At 43.8% G+C, this 20,518-nt stretch overlaps 1 protein-coding gene across 3 annotated transcripts in view; it reads left to right on the top strand.

Annotated features, from left to right (window-relative positions):
• The window catches only part of Shc3 (SHC adaptor protein 3), a 219,120-nt gene that overhangs the window by 72,900 nt on the left and 125,702 nt on the right, over positions 1 to 20,518 (top strand). Inside the window, exon 2 of one of the 3 annotated variants that reach the window (XM_029558971.1) lies at positions 10,603 to 10,661. The exons of the other annotated variants lie outside the window; for them this stretch is intronic. Coding sequence (XP_029414831.1) covers positions 10,603 to 10,661 — 59 coding nt within the window. The remainder of the gene's footprint in view (positions 1 to 10,602; positions 10,662 to 20,518) is intronic. 3 annotated transcript variants of the gene reach the window in all.

Raw genomic sequence — 20,518 nt, 5'->3', positions numbered from 1 at the left:
CACTTATTGATTGCTGACCTTAATTCCTGGGTGACTTCTGTCCAATTTAGAAAAATCGTTTTGTACACCTATATCTTCTAAGTTACTGCCAATATTTTCTTCTAATTGTTTCAGGGTTTCCTGTTTCACATTGAGGTCTTTGATCCATTTGGAGTTGACTTTCATGCATGGTGAAAGGCAGGGGTTATGTGCTTATTTTTGTGTCAGTATCATGCTGTTTTTATGACTATAGCTCTGTAGTATACTTTGAGATCTCATATAGTAATCCCCCCAGTGTTGCTCTTGGTACTCATGGTTGCTTTGGCCCTTCAGGAGCTTTTCTGCTTCCATATGAATTTAGGATGTTTTTTTTTCTAATGCCATGAAGTATGTCATGGGGATTTTGTTTTGGGATTGCATTGAATCTGTATATTGCTTTTGGTACGATGGTCATTTTCAAAATATTAATTTTTACAATCCATAGTATAGGAGGTCCTTCTATCTCCTGGTGTCTTCTTCAATCTCTTTCTTTAATGATTTAAAATTTTATTGTAGAAATCTTTGGTGTCTTTGGTCAGATTTATTCCAAGAGATTTAAAAATGTTTTGCAGCAATTGTGAATGGGAGCATTTCCTGGTATTCTTTCTCCAATTGCTTGTTATTGGTATGTAGAAAGGCTACTTGTTTTTGCAGATTGATTTTATAACCTGCCACTATACTGAAAGTATTGATCAGTTTTAGGAGTTTTCTGGTGGAACTTTTGGGATTTCTTAGGTATAGTATGCTATCATCTGCACAAAAGGATAGTTCGACCTCTTCTTTTCCAATTAGTAGTCCTTTAATTTACTTCTCCTGTCTTATTGCTCTAGCAAGAGTTTTGAGCACTGTGTTGAAAAGGAGTGGAGATAGTGGACATCATTGTCTTGTTGCTGATTTTAATGGGAATGCTTCCAGTTTTTCTCCATTTAGAATGATGTTGGCTGTGGGTTTGTTGTATATAGCTTTAATTATGTTTTAGTACATTCCTTCTAGTCCACTTCCCTCTAGGACTTTGAACATAAATGCATGCTGAATTCTGTCAAAAGCCTTTTCTGCATCTATTGAGATGACCATATGGTTTCTGTCTTTGAGTCTATTTATACGATTAATGATGTTTATTGACTTGAGTATATTGAACCATCCTTGCATCTCTGGAATAAAGCCTACTTGATCATGGTGAATGAGCTTTTTAATGTAGATCTGTATGCAGTTTGCAAGTATTTTGTTGAGAATTTTTGCATCTATGTTCACTAAGGATAGGGATTTATAGTTTTCCTTTTTGGTTGTGTCTTTACCCAGTTTGGGTATTAGAGTGATGCTGGCTTCATAGAAGGAATTTGGGAGTTCTCCCTCTGTTTCTATCATTTTGAATAATTTAAGTAGTATTGTTTGGAGGTCTTTTTAAATGTCTGGTAGACTTCCTCTGTAAATCCATCTGGGCCTGGGCTTTTTTTTAGTTGGGAGGATTTGTATTACTGTTTGATTTCCTTATATGTTATGGGTCTGTTTAAACTGTTGATCTCTTCTTAGTTTAACTCTGGTGGTTCCCATGATTTTAGATATCCATCCATTTCTTTTAGATTTTCAAATTTAGTAGCTTATTGGTTTTTAAAATATTCCCTTATAATAGTCTGGATCTTTTGGGTGTCTGTTCTGATGGTTCCCCTTTCATCTCTGATTTTGTTGATTTGGATTTGCTCTTTCTTGCTTTTGGTTAACTGGGTTAGGGTTCTGTCTATCTTGTTTAGCTTTTCAAAGAACCAGCTCTTAGATTCATTGATTCTTTGTATTGTTTTCTTTGTTTCTATTTCATTAATTTCTGCTCTGATTTTTGTTATTTCTTCTCTTCTGCCGGGTTTGGGTCTCATTTATTCTTGCCTTTCCAGTATCTTGAGTTACAATGTTAGGTCATTTATTTGGCCTCTTTCTAATTTTTTAATGTAGGCACTTAAAGCTATAAACTTCCCTCTTAGGAATGCTTTTAAACTGTCCCAGAAGTTGTGTTGTGTTGTATTGTCCTTTTCTTTGAATTCTAGGAATTCTTTTATTTCTTTTTTAATTTCTCCTTTGACCCACTCATTGTTTAGGAGTGTGTTGTTTAATTGCCATGAGTTCATGTAAGTGACTAGGGCTTTGTCCAGTGCTGATTTTGAGCTTTATTGCATTGTAGTCTGATACAATACATGGAATTATTTCAATATTTTTGTATTTGTTGAAGTTTTTGTAGCCCAGTATGTGGTCAATTCTTGAAAAAGTTCCATGGAGTGCTGAGTAGAAATTGTATTCTTTGGTGCTTGTGTGGAATATTCAAAAAATGTCTGTTATGTCCATTTGCTATATGGTTTCATTTAATTCAGATGTCTCTCTGTTTATTCTTTGTCCAGTTGACCTGTCTAATGGAGACAGTGGGGTATTGAAGTCCCCTACTCTTACTGAGTTGGGGTTAATCTGTGTCTTAAAGTCCTGTAGTGTTATTTTTATGAATTTGGGTGAACCAGAGTTTGGTGCATGTATGTTTATGATTGTAAAATCTCCTTGGTTAACTGTTCCTTTGATTAGAATGTAGTAATCCTCCTTATCTCTTCTGATTAGTTTTACTTTGAAGTCTATTTTGTCAGATATTAGAATTGCAATCCCTGCTTGTTTCTTTCTTAGTGCCATTTGCTTGGAATATTCTTTTCCATCCTTTCACCTTAAAGTAGTGCCTGTCCTTGAAGGTGAGATGGGTTTCTTGCAGACAGCAAAAAGATGGATTTTGTTTCTTAATCCATTCACTTAGCCTGTGTCTTTTGACTGGGGAGTTCAGTCCATTGATATTTAAGGTTATTATTGAAAGATGTGTATTGGTTGCCATCATTTTGGTTGCTGTTTGTGTTGTCTAATTTTGTGTCTCCTCAATTATGACTTTATTTATTTTCTTTCATTGCCCCTGGGGTGTAGTTGTTCCTTTCATCTTTCTTTGTATTATTTCAGGTATTCCTGAAGGGCTGGTTTCATGGACATGCATTCTTTCAGGCTAATCATGTCATGGAAGATTTTTCTTTCCTTAATTTCAGGAAATTCTCTTCTAAAATCCTGTATCTATTGTCATGTAGAACTAGAAATACCTTGGTCCAGGCTCTTCTGGCTTTCATAGTTTGCATTGATAAGTCAGCTGTAATTCTGATCGACTTTCCTTTGTATGTGACTTGTTTTTCTTTTGCTGCTTTCAGTACTGTCTCTTTGTTCTGTACATTTAGTGTTTTTACTATGATATGTCATGGGGAGTTTTCTGATCCTGTCTATTTGGTGTTCTATGTGCTTCTTGTGTTTGTATGGGGATGTCTTTCCTTAATTTCAGGAAGTTCTCTTCTACAATCCTGTTTAAGATCTGATCAATACCATTAACCTGCAATTCTTCTCCTTCCTCTGTGCCTATGATACATAGCTTTGGTCTTTTCATGGTGTCCCACACCCCTTGCATATTCCATTCCTGTGGTTTTTTAAATTTTTCATAATCTTTGCTTGTGTGGTCCAGTTCTTCATCTCCAGTGTTGAATCTTGATACTCTGTTTTCCATTTCGTTCATCCTATTGGTGAGGCTTTCCCCTGTTGTTTCTAATTGGCTTATGGAGTGTTTCACTTCGTTCTTTATCATTTCTGCCTGAGTTTTCTTCAATATTTCTATCTCTTTTGTGAATTCATTCAGAAGTTTATCTCTATCTTCTTTAGTTCTTTGATTTGTTTGTTCATGTGTTCTGTAAATTCGTTGAATTCCTTGATCATGTTTATGATTGTTCTTTGAAATTCTGTGTCCTGGGTTATCTCTAGGGAGTTCTCTTGTAGAACTCTTCTACGGGACTGGTGGAGTTTGCTAGGACCATACTGTTTTTTGCTTTCCTTTTTATTATTCTTTCATTGAGATTTTGGCGTGTGAATTTCTTTTGTTTGTTATTCTGATATGGCAATTAAGTTGAAGTTTGCTTCTGTTTGTGTTATTGGTGTGCCTTGGTCCTTTTTTTGTTTTGTAAAGCTGGTTGGTCCAGGTTTTAGATTCTCTCAGATTTTATTTTGGAGGAAACTGATGGCTTCAGATCAGCTACTCAGGAGCACCCACAGAAGCCCAAGCCAGGTTCCAGTCAGGTACACCCAGGCTTCCTTCTAAGGTTTGGACCCCTGCTAGCAGGAATTCAGAGCAAAATTTGGGGTTGATTTTGGAACTCTCAGTCAGTCTGCTGAGTTCTCAGCCCCTATGCCAGAGGGAGGCCAAAACAAGCAGTCTATGCGGGTCTGCTGAGATCTCAGCTACTACACAGATGGAGGTAGGAACCCACCCTCTCAGGTGTCTGCTCAGATCTCAGCCTTATCTTATCAAATCCAGGTCTGCCCTGGAGCCTTGGGAGGGGCTTCATGCAATCCCAGTTAGGTGGTTGTGTGTTGCAGTTAGGGAAAGCTCACTACCAGGTGGAGGCAGGACCTGGGCACTCTCAGGCAGTCCCCTGTGTTCTAATGCCAGAGGGAGGCCAGAAACATGCACTCTCTGGAGGACTGCTGAGACTGCAGTACACAGATGGAGGTCAGAACCCTCCCTCTCAGGCTGTCTGCTAAGATCTCAGCCTTATCCTACCAAAGCCAGGTCTGCCCTGGGGTCTTGGGAAGGGCCTCACACAATCCCAATTAGGGGGTAGGGTGTTGTGGGTGTCCTGGGGCCCTCCAGGCGGGGGTAGAGTCCAGCACAGTCACAACGTAGACTCCAGGAGTCAGGTGAGAAGCAGGCAGTGCGAGCAGCTTCAGACTCGTTTATTGTGGATAAGGGGCTCCCTTATATCCCCCCTCCCAGTGTCCCATTGGTCCATTGATAGGTCGTGTCTGTTCCTCATTGGCTCTCTGTATCAGGCCATTTTCACATCCACTGTCTCTATGTCTTTTAGCAGAACACAGGTTTGCCTCAGCCAGATGTTTCTGGTGCTTTTGCAGCAAGCACTAGTGTTCAGGCCACACTTCCTCCTACATATCCACCCTTTTTCTTTTTGTGAAGCTCTAGTGGGAGCCAAGATTCTTTACCTTGGCATTGTTGGCCCCACCTCAGGGGGTCCCCAGTATTATGGACTGTGCCTTAGGTTGGCTTGGTTAGCAGGCTCTTACCCGTCATTGACTGCTGGCCCTCAAAGGGTGACCTCCCTGGGTATGAGCCCACCAGGGTGATTGGGGAAGGCAATTATACAGAGGCGTCACGGATTTTCATGAGTCAGGCCTGTAGGACCTCTAAGGGAGGATCGTGGGCCTGTGTGTTGAAGTGCCAAGAGGACCTGGAATGTGGCTCTGTTGGCGCATTTTTGCCGTCTGGCATGCTGAAAGAGACACTTGACAAGGATGAGTAGGACCAAAGGAATTAGGCTAGTTATGATGGCCAGGAGAATGGAGACAAATGAGGCAGGTGGGACAACACCTGAGGAGACCTCGTGCTTCCTAGCAAGGAAAAGAATGGGCATCCAGAGGTCAGGGTCCCACAGGTTCTCTGGGGTGACCCATGGTGAGAGGATGCTAGCCTCATTCCAGAAAGCATCTAGGTCATTGGTTTTAACTTTAAGACATTGGGTGACAAGGAGGGATTTTAATGTACTGATTTGGGGTTCCCTACAGCTGGGGGGCAGATTACCCATATTAATTCTAAGACAAACAAAGATAATGTGTCGGACTCAAATGTCTTGTGCTCAGTGGGGGACTTCATGGTTCGTTAGGCCATGGACGTATGCTCACATGGTGTTTCCGGACAGGGAGCGCCAGTCGGGGCCACTCCTGGGTTTGGCCTTCTAGGGGGTCAGCCTTTATGTGGAGGTGCTGGGCGAACTGAAAGCAAAATGTGTACCTCCCTAATCAACAGACAGGATGAGGGAAAAGGGAAGGAGGGGGTTCTCACACTCACCCGGGAGAACCAAAGGCACATGTAACACGTAGGGGCCGACTTACCGAAGCTTCAGGCAGGGGGCGTCTCACAACACCATAGAAAGTGGGGGAGAGGTGCCCAGGTGGTTGTGGGTGGAGAAAGTGAAACAGGCTGGTCTCTGGAGCCGTGGATGCATGGCCGGCAGAAAAGTGCAAAGAACATGGTCCAGAAGAGAAAAGCGGCTCCCACAACAATGGCCAGAACCCAAGAAGGTCAATGCCCATGCCAGCATGGGGAACCCACGTTGGGAGCCAGATGTTGCAGGTGTCCTGAGGCCCTCCGGGCCGGGGTAGAGTTGGCACGGAGTCACTACACAGACTCTGGGAGTCAGGTGAAAAGCAGGCAGCGTGAGCAGCTGCAGACTCGTTTATTGTGGATATGGGGCTCCCTTATATCCCCCCTCCCGGTGTCCCATTGGTCCATTGATAGGTCGTGTCTGTTCCTCATTGGCTCTCTGTATCAGGCCATTTTTGCATCAGCCGTTTCTATGTCTTTTGGCAGAAGACAGGTTTGCCTCAGCCGTATGTTTTTGGTGTGTTTGCAGCACGCACTGGTTGTTCAGGAGGCACTTCCTCCTACAGTAGGGTACATAGGAATTAAGGGGAAGCTCACCACCACACAGAGGCAGTATCCAGGCACTCTCAGGCAGTCCCCTGAGTTCTCAGCCTCTGTGCCATAGGGAGGCCAGAAACAGGCACTCTCTGGCGGTCTGCTGAGATCACAGCCCTACACAGACGGAGGTCAGAACCCACCCTCTTAGGCTGTCTGCTAAGATCTCAGCCTTATCCTACCAAAGCCAGATCTGCCCCAGGGCTTTGGGAGGGGACTCATGCAATCCCATTTAGGGGACTGGGTCCATCTCAATTAGGGGAAGCTCACCACCACTTGGAGGCAGGATCCAGGGCACTCTCAGGCAGTCCCCTGCATTCTTAGCCCCTATGCCAGAGGGAGGCCAGAAACAGGCACTCTTTGTTGGTCTACAGAGACCACAGTACCATAACTTAAATTTTTTATTCAGACACTCTTTGGAGGTTCTGGTGCAGTGCGTCATTTTCAGAGTAGGCCTGGTTTCATTCTATTCCTGCCAAGTTTAAATTTATTGTGGTCCTTTAGAAAATACTAGGCATAGATTTCCAGCTAAAAGATGACTTTTAACTGATTTCTAACTGAAATTGCTTCTAGACTTAGTGGCTTAGTGACTGTCAAAAGCCTGACACCCCAGACACTTGGTTTAAGAGGCTTGGTGATGTGTTCACCCCCATAACTGTCCATGGTGTTGAAGAGATAGCCCAGTTGTAGGGCCCAGCTCTACTACACCAATTTTCACCAGCAATGTTGCAGTTGCTCTGGATTTGAACATCTAGTAATCAGAGAGCTAGAATAATACTCATAAGTTCCACAGGACCTTTCATCATCAAGATTTTATTCACAGTGGACACAGGACCCCAAGTGAGTGTCCACAACAGGAAGACAATTAAGGGTGTGTTGATTGTGGCCTTCAGCAGGAATTTCTTCCTTGGGATGCATGGTGGGGTACACAGAGACCTGAGGGACTCAGTGCTTGTAGAAGCTTGCCTGGAGGAAGACACTCCCCACAGGACCCTTGCTCACCAGGCTCAGCAGAGCACAAACCCTTAACTGGCTCTGGAAAGTAGGCTTGTCAAGCACAGTTTTGGAACATGGCATAAGATACCTCCTTGTCATCTCCCACCTTTGTGGATGGGAAGTGCATGTTGCACTATCAAAAGCTATGCAGAAAGCCCGTGGAAGGAAGAGTGAAACCTCACTGTTCTGTTTTCCAAGTTGGTGCAGCAGGCTGGATGGGGCCTCCTCACCTCCCGTGACATTGGTGACACAGATTTCAGCCTGCTGTGTGGCCTCTAAGGAACTTGAGGGAGGGAACTCAGGATGACTCACGCAGGTTTCTATCTGGAGCCTTCAATCCAACTTTCCCTCACCTCCCATGACGTTGGTGACACAGATTTCAGCCTGCTGTGTGGCCTCTAAGGAACTTGAGGGAGGGAACTCAGGATGACTCACTCAGGTTTCTATCTGGAGCCTTCAATCCAACTTTCCCCCTTTACTGACCACTTAGAGGCCTCTACCCTTACCCCTTAGAAGCCATTGGATTCTACACTGGCCACTAAGACCACAAAGGCTAGACAGTACTCTGGTCTTGAGCTTGACATCAGAGAACTGTGATCCTGTCATCTGCACTGTTGGAATTTCATCATGGTATATCCTGGGCTGGTGGGACCTGCCACATTATCTAGTGAGGGCTCTAGGCTGAGGCAGGTTCTCTGGGGTCTGGGCATGAGCCTATGGCATATCTGTGAATGTCTGCTCAGAGCAGCCCTGCTTGACAGAGCCTTGTAGAGGGCCAAGAAGTGGCAATGTCCTTTGCCACTAGGCCCAACACAGCCTAACTTTCCCCCTTTACTTTGATTTCATCATCTGTTATTTTTGTTCATTTTGTTAAACTGTGTCTACCCCTAGAAGCCTCCTTTGGAATTTCTGGACAGTGGAAGACTGAATATTTACACAATTAAATCCAGAGTCCTCAGAGAGGTGGCCCTTCACCAGCAAAATTACAAAGGCCCCTGTGATGTTTAATATTGATTGTCAACTTTATCAACCAGAAGTCACGCCCCAGATGCACAAGAGGCCAAGTGTCTGGTCAGGTCCCAGGTCAGATACTGGACAGCAGATGGGAGAGTGGTCACCTGCCAGAAGCAACCCCCCCCCAATTCCTACTGCTCATCCAGGGTGTGATGGTCAGTCATCATGGTCAACTTGATGGGACTTAGAATCACCATGGAAACATACCTCTGAGCATGTCTACTGGGTGTTTCCAGGTAGGCTTAACTGAGCAGGGAAGATTTACCCTGCATGTGGGCAGTATCATCACATGGTCTGGGATTCCAGATTGAATAAAAAAGAAAGGGAGCTGAGCACCAGCAGCCACCTCTCTTCTCTCTGCTTCCTGGCTGGATGCCATGTGACCAGCTCCTCACACTGCTGCCGCTGTGTCTTCCTCACCGTGATGGGCTGCATCCCTTCTTAAACTCAGCATGAACAAACCCTGCCTTCCTTAAGTTGCTTCTTGTTGGGTATTTGGTCACAACAATGATATAGCCTCTCACCTTAAGCATTGTGAAAGTGCCACATAGAGTTTTGCTAATGAAGGATCCCAATCAACTTCCTGCAACTGTTGGGATAAATCTGGTAACTGTCCAGTTCCTCTCTGGGTCCTGTGGACTCAAGCCCTCAGACAGCTGTGGCTTGGAGGATTCTTGGGTAAGTTGCAGGTGACTGATAAGACTTTGCCCAGTTCCCAGCAGGAGCCTGAACAAACTCTGGAGAGGAAACAATTTAATCTATTTTATGTTCTTTAGTTCCTTTATTTAAATAGGCCTATGGACCCTTGTCTGACCTGGAGTTTTGTGTGTGGCCACCAGCACAGCCTAGCTGGAGTTTTGTGGGCTTTGTGGCAGCCCTGCCCTCTGCACACAGGAATGTGATGATCTTGGTTCAGAAACAGGAAGGTTCTAAGATTCTCCACTCTGGTCAAAACTGTGAAAGGAAAACATCGTTATTCAGGGAGCATGTTGTTGCTCTGTCCTTGGTCAGTGTGCTGGCTGGGGTCTCGGACAGTTTCCTGTGGGTGTTAGAGCATGTTTGTAGCTGTTCAGAGTGCTTTGCTGGGTTTGACCTCCCCATGGCACCAAAGATGCAAAGTGGAGACACTCACAGACACATAATCAGCCATGAGTGAGGGAGAGGAACAGGTTTAGAAGTGAGAGTCTTTTCATGCAAGGGGCTTGACTTAGAATGTGGGGGTGTGACCACATGGTGTTGATCTGAAAGAGGTAAGCCATCGGGAGTCACAGGGCTTTGAAATTGAGCAAAGAGCAAGCTTTGACCCTATGAAGAAGGAGCAGAAGCCAGGATGCCTAAACTGAAGGTCTTCTGAGACTCAGTGTCCTGTGTGTGCCTTCCTCAATCTTCCTCTTCATGGGCATGGCCTCACCCGACCTGTTCCTATGTGGGCATAGTCTCCCCACACCTGCCCTGTGTGGGTGTTGTCTCCTCACACCTCCTCCAACATGGACGTGGCCTCCTCACACTTGCCCTGTGTGGTCATGGCCTCCTCACAGAGGCCCCACTAGCCAGGCTCTTCTCCAGCTGAAGGAGGACCAGCTAGACCAGCCCTCAGCATGATGTCTCCACTCTCTGCCTCTCTTCTCTTCCAAGAGTTCACCTGGAAACCTCGGCCTTTGGGTTACAACATTCTCTAAGTCCAGGTAAAACTTTCACTCCCTGTTCTTCAGGTCCATGAGTCTCTGAGCATCCTCATCCCCACATTCCATACCACCTTCACTTCTCTGTGCTGCTTCCATGATTGTGTGGATGGCGACCTCCTTACACTTGGATGCAGGGTCAGGACAGGCTTCACACCAGCCACCCTGACCTGAGGTGTTATCCCCACTCATGGCATCCTCTGACACCTGCCACCCATCTCATGGTACATGTTTCTGTGTCATATCAGCATCAACTCACAGTCATCTGGGGGGTGCAACTGTGCACTGTGGTTTTAAGAAAGGCTACCTTTGCTAACAAGAGATTTGTGTTGTTTACAGAGAGTTTATTCTCCTCAGGTCCATACCCTGGCCAGGAGTAGGTGTGTGGAATGGAACATGGAGAAGAAGAAGGGCAGGTAAGGGCTGGGTCTGTGGAAGTCTCGGGGAACACCAGGCATGCAGGGAATACCATGGTCCAGTGATACCTGCCCTACTGAATGGTGGAAACCTGGATGGTGGGGTGCTAAGTATCTTTTATTCAGATCTCCTGGTAGTTGTTTTCTCCTGGAGGGTGGGTGGCACCAACTCTATGGAGTGGTCAGGAATTGCTGCAGTGACTCCATGTCCCTGAAGGCATGGTGACCAGGGCTTAACTGGGCTAGGGTGTCTATATGCACACCTAAAGGACATGGTGACAGTTTCTTGGATCTCCAGCCAGACCCTCCCTGGAATGGGGACAGGCTCCCTTGATGTCACTATAACAAAACATCTCAGGTAACTGACTTACAGAGAGAAAGCTTTCTTTTGGTTCACCATCTTGGGGGTTTTACTCTGATTGACACCATTGTTTTGAGCCAGTGGTCAGGTGGTTCATCATGGTCAAAGCTCATGGCATTGCATAGCTGATTACATCATCAGAGCTAGAGAGAGAGAGAAAGAGAGAGAGACCCACAACCCCCTTCAAAGACATGCCTCTATGCCACCTCACCTCCTAATGATGGACAGTTTCTTAGATAGAACCAAACTAAGGACCGAAAAAACACAGGACCTTTGGGGAGCCTTAGGATCAAACTGTAGTAGTAGGGTTTGGGTCAGGCCGCACCCAAGGGGATACTGTGCTTTATCCCCAGAGAATGCCAAGGAGACAAGGAACTTTATCGCTGCAGGGCACCAGAAGGCTGGGACTTCCAACCTGGGGCTCCACTTTAAGAATGAGTTGTTGTAGGTGGGGGGGCTCAGGGAGTAAAAGCATTTACCTTGCAAACCTGACAACCTGAGTTCAGATCCCAGAACACACATAGAAAGCTAAATGCTGTTGTGGGCATCTGTGATCCCAGCACTCCTGGAGGCAGAGACAGGACAGTTGCTTAAAACTGGCAAGCCAGCTAACCTGGAGTACAGCAGAAATAATAACAAAACACCAAGGTGGAAAGGGAGGACTAACTTCCAAAAGCTGTCCTCTGACCTCCATGTGTGCACTGTGGTATACACACATGTGCGCGCATGCACACACACGCACACACACACACCACAAACAAGTAAAGAAATAAGTGGAAGCAGTCTTGGTGGAGCAGGCAGTGGAGCTGGTCTGTAGTGCACAGGCTGTCTGCTTGGGCCTGGGGTCTCACTCATGGACCATCTCGGTCTCTAGAGGATGCATTCTTAGACTCAAGCCGGCATTACAGTCTCCTGAATGTAATAAGAGGAGCATGTTAGAGCTCAGTTGCTGAACTCCAACCAGCTGGGGTTCCAATTCACAGGCTGGGGGTGGGGGACACAAGAACTTCAGCTTCCAACATGTTTTCACACTGCTGATTCTGCCCTTCCAGGCACCCCACTTTGAGATCTTACCATTCTAGATTCCATTTTAGAGTATTTTTATTAATTCTTTGAGAATTTCATTTTTAACTTCAGAACCATTTGCAACAACTGTCCACGAAAACAGTCTATTTATTTTAGTTTTTCAGCAGAGCCCACTCATCCAGGAATTTTAAAAGTGGTGATCACAGAGGACTTGGTGGCTGAGGCTGGTTTAAATAGAATCCATACTGCGGGTCCGTGGCGTTCTTTCCCGTGCTCCCTGTGAGAACCATCTGGCATGGTGCGTATTTATAATCCTCATGCCAGAAGCACATTTGTGTCACAGTGTACCTCTCTGACTGCTCCTTTTCTGCCTTTGATCTCATGAATCTCCCAAATAGACCATTCCAGAAGGATCCCTCTGCTCTTGTCAGAGGCAGCCTGGTGAGCAGGTTTGGAGCCAGGCTGTCTAGGCTCAGAACTTTTCTGCTGGGTGACCCTGCGCAAATGGCTTCAGTTACCCACATCTCATGAGGGTCTCTGCCTTTTCTATGGGAATCATGATAGCACTGCTCACGTAGTGTTGGTAATCCATTGCGTTAATGTCTGAAAAGGATTTAATTAGCTGTCTAGTGTACCAAAGGGCTCAACCATGTTGGACTGGATTCTGATTTTCTTTTTTTAAACATTTCTTTCATCTCCCCTTCCTCCCTTCTTCCCTTCCTTTCTTTTTCTTTGTTTCTTTTGTATATGTGTATATTTACACATGTCATGGTTCACATATGGAGGTCAAAGGATGGTTTGTGGGGGTCAGCTCTCTCCTTTCACCGTGTGGTTCCCAAGGATTGGAATAAAGTCATCAGGACTGGTGACAAGTCCCTTTGCCTGCTGAGCCATCTTTATGGCCTTGAATTTTCACTTTTGTCATCTCTTGTCTGTATTATAAATCTTTTGGTTTAGATAACACTTCTGGGTAAAAGGTACAAACCTGAATCCCCACCCCTTGGCTTTTCCCTCTAGTCCAGGGCTGTATTTACAGGGGCCTGCTGGCTGTATGTGGTCCAGGGATGGTCAGTCAGGTGCCCAGTCCTGACTCTGTCATGGTATTGATGTCATGTCTCCTTCACTACCACAATGTGCCCTTTTCACCTCTAGCCATCTGTATTGTGAACGCAACCCAGTGATCCTCCCCATCTTGACATTTCGGTGTGTTTTACCTTGTCCTTCCTTCTTGCCCAGTTACCAGTGCTCACTGGTTCCTTCTGGAAGGCCTCTCTGGTGACCGCTCCCCCTTTTCTAATTTCTCCCCTTTAATTCTTCTTATTCTGCTTTAAAAAAAATCTGTGTATGTATGGTGTGTGTGTGTGTGTGTGTGTGTGTGTGTGTGTTGGCAGACACATGTGTGTGTAGGTCAAAGGACAACTGAGGGTGTCTGTCCTTACCTTCCACCTTGTCTGAGACAGGGTTTCTTACTGTTTGCTGTTGCACACACCAGGCTTGCTGGCCCACAAGCTTCCACGGATTCTCCTATTTCCAACTCCCATGTCACTGCAGGAGGCTGGGATTACAGACAGAAGTTGCCACACCTGGCTTGACATGGGTTCTGGGAATCCAACCTCAGGTCCTCATGTTTGCATTTTACCCACTGAGCTGTTTCCTCATCTCCTCAGCCCCTTTCCTCCTGTTAATGGATTAATGTGCCCGAAATGTGCTGTTCCTCATTAAACTTTACCACTTACCTGCTGCCTGCAAAATACAATGAAAAGTTCTTTTTATTAAAGTTTGTTTTAATTGAATTTTTGTGTATTTCATATAGAACATCTCAGTCAATCTTAATCATCTTTACACCCCCGTCCACACAAGTACCCTGCCCGTACCCGCCCCCCACTGGAACCTATACTCTGTCATCCTTGTTAGGGCCCACTGTGTCAAGTCAGTCAGACGTTCCCCAATGCAAGTCCATCCACTGAGGTCCAGTCAGCCTATCTAGAGTCCCTTGTTTTAGGAAGATCAGCCCTTCTTCACCTAGCAGCAATCAGTTGCCAATATATCTTCAGATAAGATTGGGGTCTGCTGTTCATTTTCCCAGTTCTATGCTGGGTTTTTGTCTGCCTGAGTTTGCATGGTATTTGTGCATGCTGAAACCATTGCTGTAGGCTCATATGAGCAGATTCCCAGGAGGCTGTAGGACTCTTTTCCATATGGTCATGCCCATCCTCCCTGGCTCTTCCAGTCTTTCCATCCCCTCTTCTGCAATGGTCCCTGAGCCTTGAGTGGGTGAAGTTTAATAAAGGAGTCCTGTCCAAGGACCAGCATTGAACAGACTCTTGATCTCTATGCTTTGGCCATTTGTGACGTTTTATGGTCCTGACCCTCTGCTTCATGAGGCAGCTTCATTAATGTGAACTGAGAGACTTGTTAGTGTCCTTTTATTTACCCCTGTTCTATGTTCCAGGAGCCTTAGGTGTAGAGGTTATATTGTAGATGTGTCACTTAGGCCTGGCAATTCATAGACAATGTCTGTGTGTGTACTTGGTAATAGTGTCCAACTGGTGCAAGGTGGTGACTGGGATACTTGTCTGTAAATACGAGGATACATATTTTTTACACAGTAAAAAAATCACATTAGTCTAGAGATGTGACAATCTTAGGGTTTTTCTCTAAGGTCTATGACCTCTCTAGCCAGCCATGTGTATTTGGTTATGTTTAGAGGACCACACTTGTGTTTCCTCCTATCGAGTGGGCTTTTTGTCCAATTAGGTTGTTGTTGATTGCTCCCAAGATGAAACAGCCACTGCTGTACCAATGTCGTATGCTGTGCCGGCCACTGATGTGGTTGTTTGGTCTGGAAGCTGGTGCTGGACCATCACTGATGTTTTCCCTTGGCACCTTCATGGCACTCTCCAAAGCTCTGAGAGCCGCCTTCAGGGGAAGAGCTTTCAGGTCAGTTGCAGCTCTTTGGTTCTGAATCCTATGTTTAAAGTATGTTCTGTCTTCAGCAGTAGGATCTTACCTTCAAGTTCTTGGAGGCCATCAAGGGCTGTGGCAATGGTAGTTTTGAGAGTAGTTTTGGCAGTCTCTTGGACCACCCTGACCAACAACTCAAAGGAAAGGTTCTCCTGTCTGGCACTGTTTCTTGTTGTGTGTCTTTAGCTTACACATGGACCCATGCAGAGATACTGTATGTGTAATTTGTCATTAGGTTGTTGGACTAATATGATTACCTCTGGTTTTTGTTTTTGTTTTTGTTTTTGTATTTTTGAGACAGGGTCTCCCTGTAGCTCTAGCTGTCCTGGAACTCACCTCCAGTTTTTTAAAACTAACTAAGCATTTCCCTCTGGTTTTTTTAAAACTAGCTCTCTCTCTCTCTCTCTCTCTCTCTCTCTCTCTCTCTGTCTAACCCTTCCTCCATGGCTTCCCCATTTAAAGTGTCTGCATTTTCCCCATTTCTCTCTTGATAATATCAGTCTCCTATGGTCCCACCTCTCCTGAGAGAATTCTTTCCCATTATCCCTAAGGTTCTTTGTATAACACTCTCACCTTCTCCCATTTAAATACGCCCCCCCCCTTTTTTGGTCTTTTTGAGACAGGGTCTCCCTGTAGCTCCAGCTGTCCTGGAATTCACTATGTAGACCAGGCTGGCCTTGAACTCACAGAGATCTGCCTGCCTCTGCCTCCTGAGTGCTGGGATTAAAGGCATGCACCACCACGCCAGGCTTAAATAACCCCATTTTTTAAAAAACTTAAAAGAATTTTTTTTATTATTTTTATTTTATGTATACGTGTGTATTGCCTGCATGTGGGTAAGTGCACCTGTGTCGTGCAATGCCCACAGAGGTAAGAAGAGGCTGTTGGATTCCCTGGAACTGGAGTTATGGACAGTTGTTAGCTACCATATGAGTGCTAGGATTTGAACCCGGGTCTTTTGCAAGAACAACCAGTGTTCTTAATTGCTGAGCCAGCTCTCCAGCCCTGTTATATAACCCCATTTTTATCCATTTCTCCTTCAGTAACACCTGTCTCCTGCTGTTCTTCTCTCTCAGGTTCTTTCCTTCCCTTTACTTCCCTGGTTCCTTTTCATTATCCTGGTTCCTGTAGTTATGTCTGGATACACATATGAGGGAGAACATACATTGTTTTCTGAGTCTGTGTTACTTCACTTAGTATAGCAATTTCTAGTTCCATCCATTTACCTGCAAATTTCCTGATTTTGTCTTTCTTTACAGCTGAGTAGAATTCCATTGTGTAAATGTACCACATTTTCATTATCCACTCGTCTGTTGAGGGACACTTAGGTTGCTTCCATCTCTTAACTATTGTAAAAAGACCAGCAACAAATATAGATGTACACGGGTCTCTGCAATAGGATGAGTTCTTTGGGTATATGCCAAGAAGTGGTATAACTGGGTCAAATGGTAGGTTCATTTGTAGTTTTTTAAGAGTTCTCCACACTGCTTTCCATAGGGGCTGAACAAGTTTGCAGCCCCACCAGCAGTGGATGAGTGTTCCCCTTTCCCCACACCCCCCCCAACACTTGATGTCATTTGTTCTCTTGATCTTAGCCAGTCTGACTGGGGTAAGATGAAATCTTAAAGTGGTTTTAATTTGCATTTCCTTAATTACTGATGATGTTGGACACCTTTTAAGACACTTCTTAGCCATTTTTATTTCTTCTTTGGAGAACTCTCTGTTCAGATCCTTAGCCTATCTTTTAATTTGGGTTACTTGCTTTCTTGATTTTTTTATTTTAGTTCTTTATATATTCTGGATGTTAAACCTCTGTCGGATGTGCTGTTGGCAAAGATTTTCTCATAGTCTGTGGGTTTTCTCTTCACTTCCTTAGTTGCTTCTTTTGATTTACAGAATCTTTTTAGTTTAATGAGGTCCCGCTTGCTGATTCTTGACCTTAATTCCTGAACAATTGATGTTCAGTTTAGAAAATCCTTTCCTACACCTATATCTTATAGGTTATTGCCAATGTTTTCTTCTAACAGTTTCAGAGTTTCAGGCTTCACATTGAGGTCTTTGATCCATTTGGAGTTGACTTTTGTGCAGGGTGAAAGATGAGGGTCTAGTTTCGTTCTTCTACACGTGACGATCCAGTTTTTTCAGCACCATTTGCTGAAGACGCTGTCTTTCCTCCAGGGAATGTTCTTGGCCCCTATGTCAAATATCAGGTGGCTGAAATTGCATGTACTAATATTTGGGTTTTCGATTTTGTTCCATTGATCTATGGGTCTATTATTGTGTCAGTACCATGCTGTCTTAGAAAGCTATTTTGTTCAGCATTCTGCCTAGCCTGCTCCATAATGTCCTCCAAATGTTCCTCACAGCTCTGACCCAGGCTTCCTGTGCGCACCCCAAGTTCATTTCATCCTCTTGGCCATGTCCTAGCCCAAATATTTTCTTCTGGAACTGCAGCCCCTGTACTCTAATTCATTTAGAGAAGGTTAAATGAATTGTACCCGCTCTAAAACTTTGTTATTTTATAAATGCTAAAAAGCTACCCTCCTACTAAATGTGACACTATGTTTTCATGTCACTAAGAATCAATGGATATTATAGTGAAAAACCTATTTTGGATTATTCTAGACATGCGTTTATATTGAAACATCACTGTGTATCTGTTAAGAGGAAAATACCTACAATACAAAAAAGGTATTCTGGGGTGAGGTAGCACACACCCTGATCCTAGCACCTAGGAGGCTGAGGCAGGAGGGACACAAATTTGAGGCTATCCCGAGTTACATAACAAGACCTTGTCAAAAAAAAAAAATAAAACTTCCTGAGAGGGTCAACCTCAGAGTCCAAATTCTATGAGTCATTTTATGACTCAGTCATTGCTCTTCTCCCTCTAAGTTTTTCCATCCTTTAGCCCATCCCAAGAGCACGCTGGAAATAGTAAAACTGGACTTAGAACAAGAATAGAGAAAAAAATTAAACCAGTAGTGATTATTTTTAAAAGATCCGTAGGACTGGTGAGGGGCTCAGTGGGTAAAAATGCACATGCTGGGCAGGTTTAATGACGTGAGTTTTGAGTCCCCAGAGCCCGTGGTGGAAAGAAAGAACCGATTTCCAAAAGTGGTCCCCTGAACTTCATATGTGTGTTGTGGCATGCATTTGCTTGCACACACACACACACACACACACACACACACACACTATTTATATATATATATCGCATACAATACTATTAATAACAAAAAACTAAGTGGCGTAAAATGATCTCTAAAGATGATAAACAGAGAGAGGGAAGAGAGGGAGAGAGAAAGAAAAGGGAGGAAGAGGAGAGAAGGGGAGAGAGCACAACCAACCTCAGGAATGCAGGAGAACACCAACTCTGCTGAGGTGTAGATTTTGAGACAATAATAAGGAATGGTCAGCCTTGTGCAGGTAGACTTGACAACTTAGACAAAATGGACAAGTTCTTGGAAAGGTTTAGCTCTCAAAGTTCACTAAATAAAAAACAGGTAAGCTGTATCTATTAAATAAAATTCATAGCTAAAGAAGACCTTCCCGTAGAGAAAACTCTAAGGCCAGATGGCTCCAAACATTGAAGGGAGAAATAACAGCCATTTTCCACAATCTGTTACAGCAAACAGAAGTGACACATTCCAATTCATTTATGAAGCCAATGTTATCCTCAAACCCAAACCACAGAGACAGTTAAAGGAAACAAAACAAAACAAAAACCTCACAGACATACACAAAATTCATACAATGTATTAGTAAATTGGATCCAGCTATACCTCAGAAAAACAACACATCACACTCTGAAGGCATTTTGCAAGAATTGTAGATTGGATTTGATATTTTTAAAAAATTAATTCTCTATATTGTTAAACTCAAAAAGAAAAACTACGTGAATGCCTCAACAGGTGCAGAAAAGTCTTTAACAGCACTTCTCACACGTGCCTAATAAGAACCTCAAAAAATGAGAAGAAAAACATTTCAATATGGTAACAGCATCCACAAAGCCTTCAGCCAACACCCATCAACAGTGGAAACAGTGTTTCCCCTCTACAGACTGCAAGTGAGGGAATGGTACAGCTTTCACTGCTCTCATTTAACGCTGTCCTAGAAACTCCAGTTAGGGAGAAGGGCCATGCAAATAGGAGAAGACAAAACTGTCACCATCTACACAGAAAATCATGAAGAAGCTTGTAGAAGGTAAGAGTTTAGCAACATTGCAGAGCATAAGATCAGATCAATATAGAAATATCAATTGCATCGTTATATTAGCAAAGATCAATTTAGAAATGGGGAATTTTTAATTTTTATTAAACAAAAATTAACTTTTTATTTGAGGGGGTCATGTGCACGCCACAGCACACAGGTGGAGGTCAGAGGACAACTTGAAGGCATTAGTTCTCTCTTTATACTGTGTGGATATTGGGGATTGATCTTAGGTTGCCAGGCTTAACCACATGCATCTTAACCACTGAGATATCTTACAGGCCCCAGAAATGAAAAATTTAAAGAACTGTTTGACCAGGTGTGGCCATGCATGCCTATAATCCTAGCACTTGGGCAGTGGAGGCAAGAGAATCAGGAATTCAAGACTTTGGCTACATAACAAGTTTGACACCAGCTTAAGCTACATGAGACCCTGTCTCACAAAACCCAAATTAAACCAAACATGAAACACTGCACAACAGGTATAAATATACATGATAATTACATCTGAGCATTAGTTGGAGAAATTAAAGATGTTCTAAGTAAGTATATTGTTCCATGGACCAGAAGACTTGGCATTTTAAAATGTCAGATATTTCCAAATTATCTATAGATTTAACACAATTCCAATCAAATACCAGCAAGTTTTTTGTAGAAATTGGCAAGCTGATTCATAAATGTATTTATAAAATAATTGAGGACCTAGAATCACCAAAAGTAATTTTTGAAAAAACAGTTTAAAGGAAAATCACACTGGAAGTTTCAGGAATCAACTGAAACTGTGTTGTTAAGGACAGACATGGATGAATAGAACAGAACAGAAACCAGGAGCACAGCATTGCTGGCCCCTTGATTTATTTAAAATTTTTATTGAATTTCTTTATTTCATGTGTGTATGTGTATCTTCTTGTGTGCTACCACATATGTGTGGAGGTCAGGAGACAACTTGTGAAAGTCAGTTCTCCCCTTCCACTATGTGGGTCCATAGGATTGAACTTTGTGATCTTGCATGTGGCAAACTCCTTGAGTTTATAAAGGACAGGAAGTCCAACTTACATTTAAAATTTTTATTGAATTTCTTTATTTCATGTGTGTATGTGTATCTTCTTGTGTGCTACCACATATGTGTGGAGGTCAGGAGACAACTTGTGAAAGTCAGTTCTCCCCTTCCACTATGTGGGTCCATAGGATTGAACTTTGTGATCTTGCATGTGGCAAACTCCTTGAGTTTATAAAGGACAGGAAGTCCAACTTACATGTGAAAAAACAAAAGGGAGGCTTCACCAGAACCAAATGT

The sequence above is a fragment of the Nannospalax galili genome, unplaced genomic scaffold, assembly GCF_000622305.1.
Source record: "Nannospalax galili isolate Female #2095 unplaced genomic scaffold, S.galili_v1.0 scaffold1409, whole genome shotgun sequence".
NCBI classification, from domain to species: Eukaryota; Metazoa; Chordata; class Mammalia; order Rodentia; family Spalacidae; genus Nannospalax; species Nannospalax galili.
This window is presented reverse-complemented; position numbering and strand designations above follow the sequence as displayed.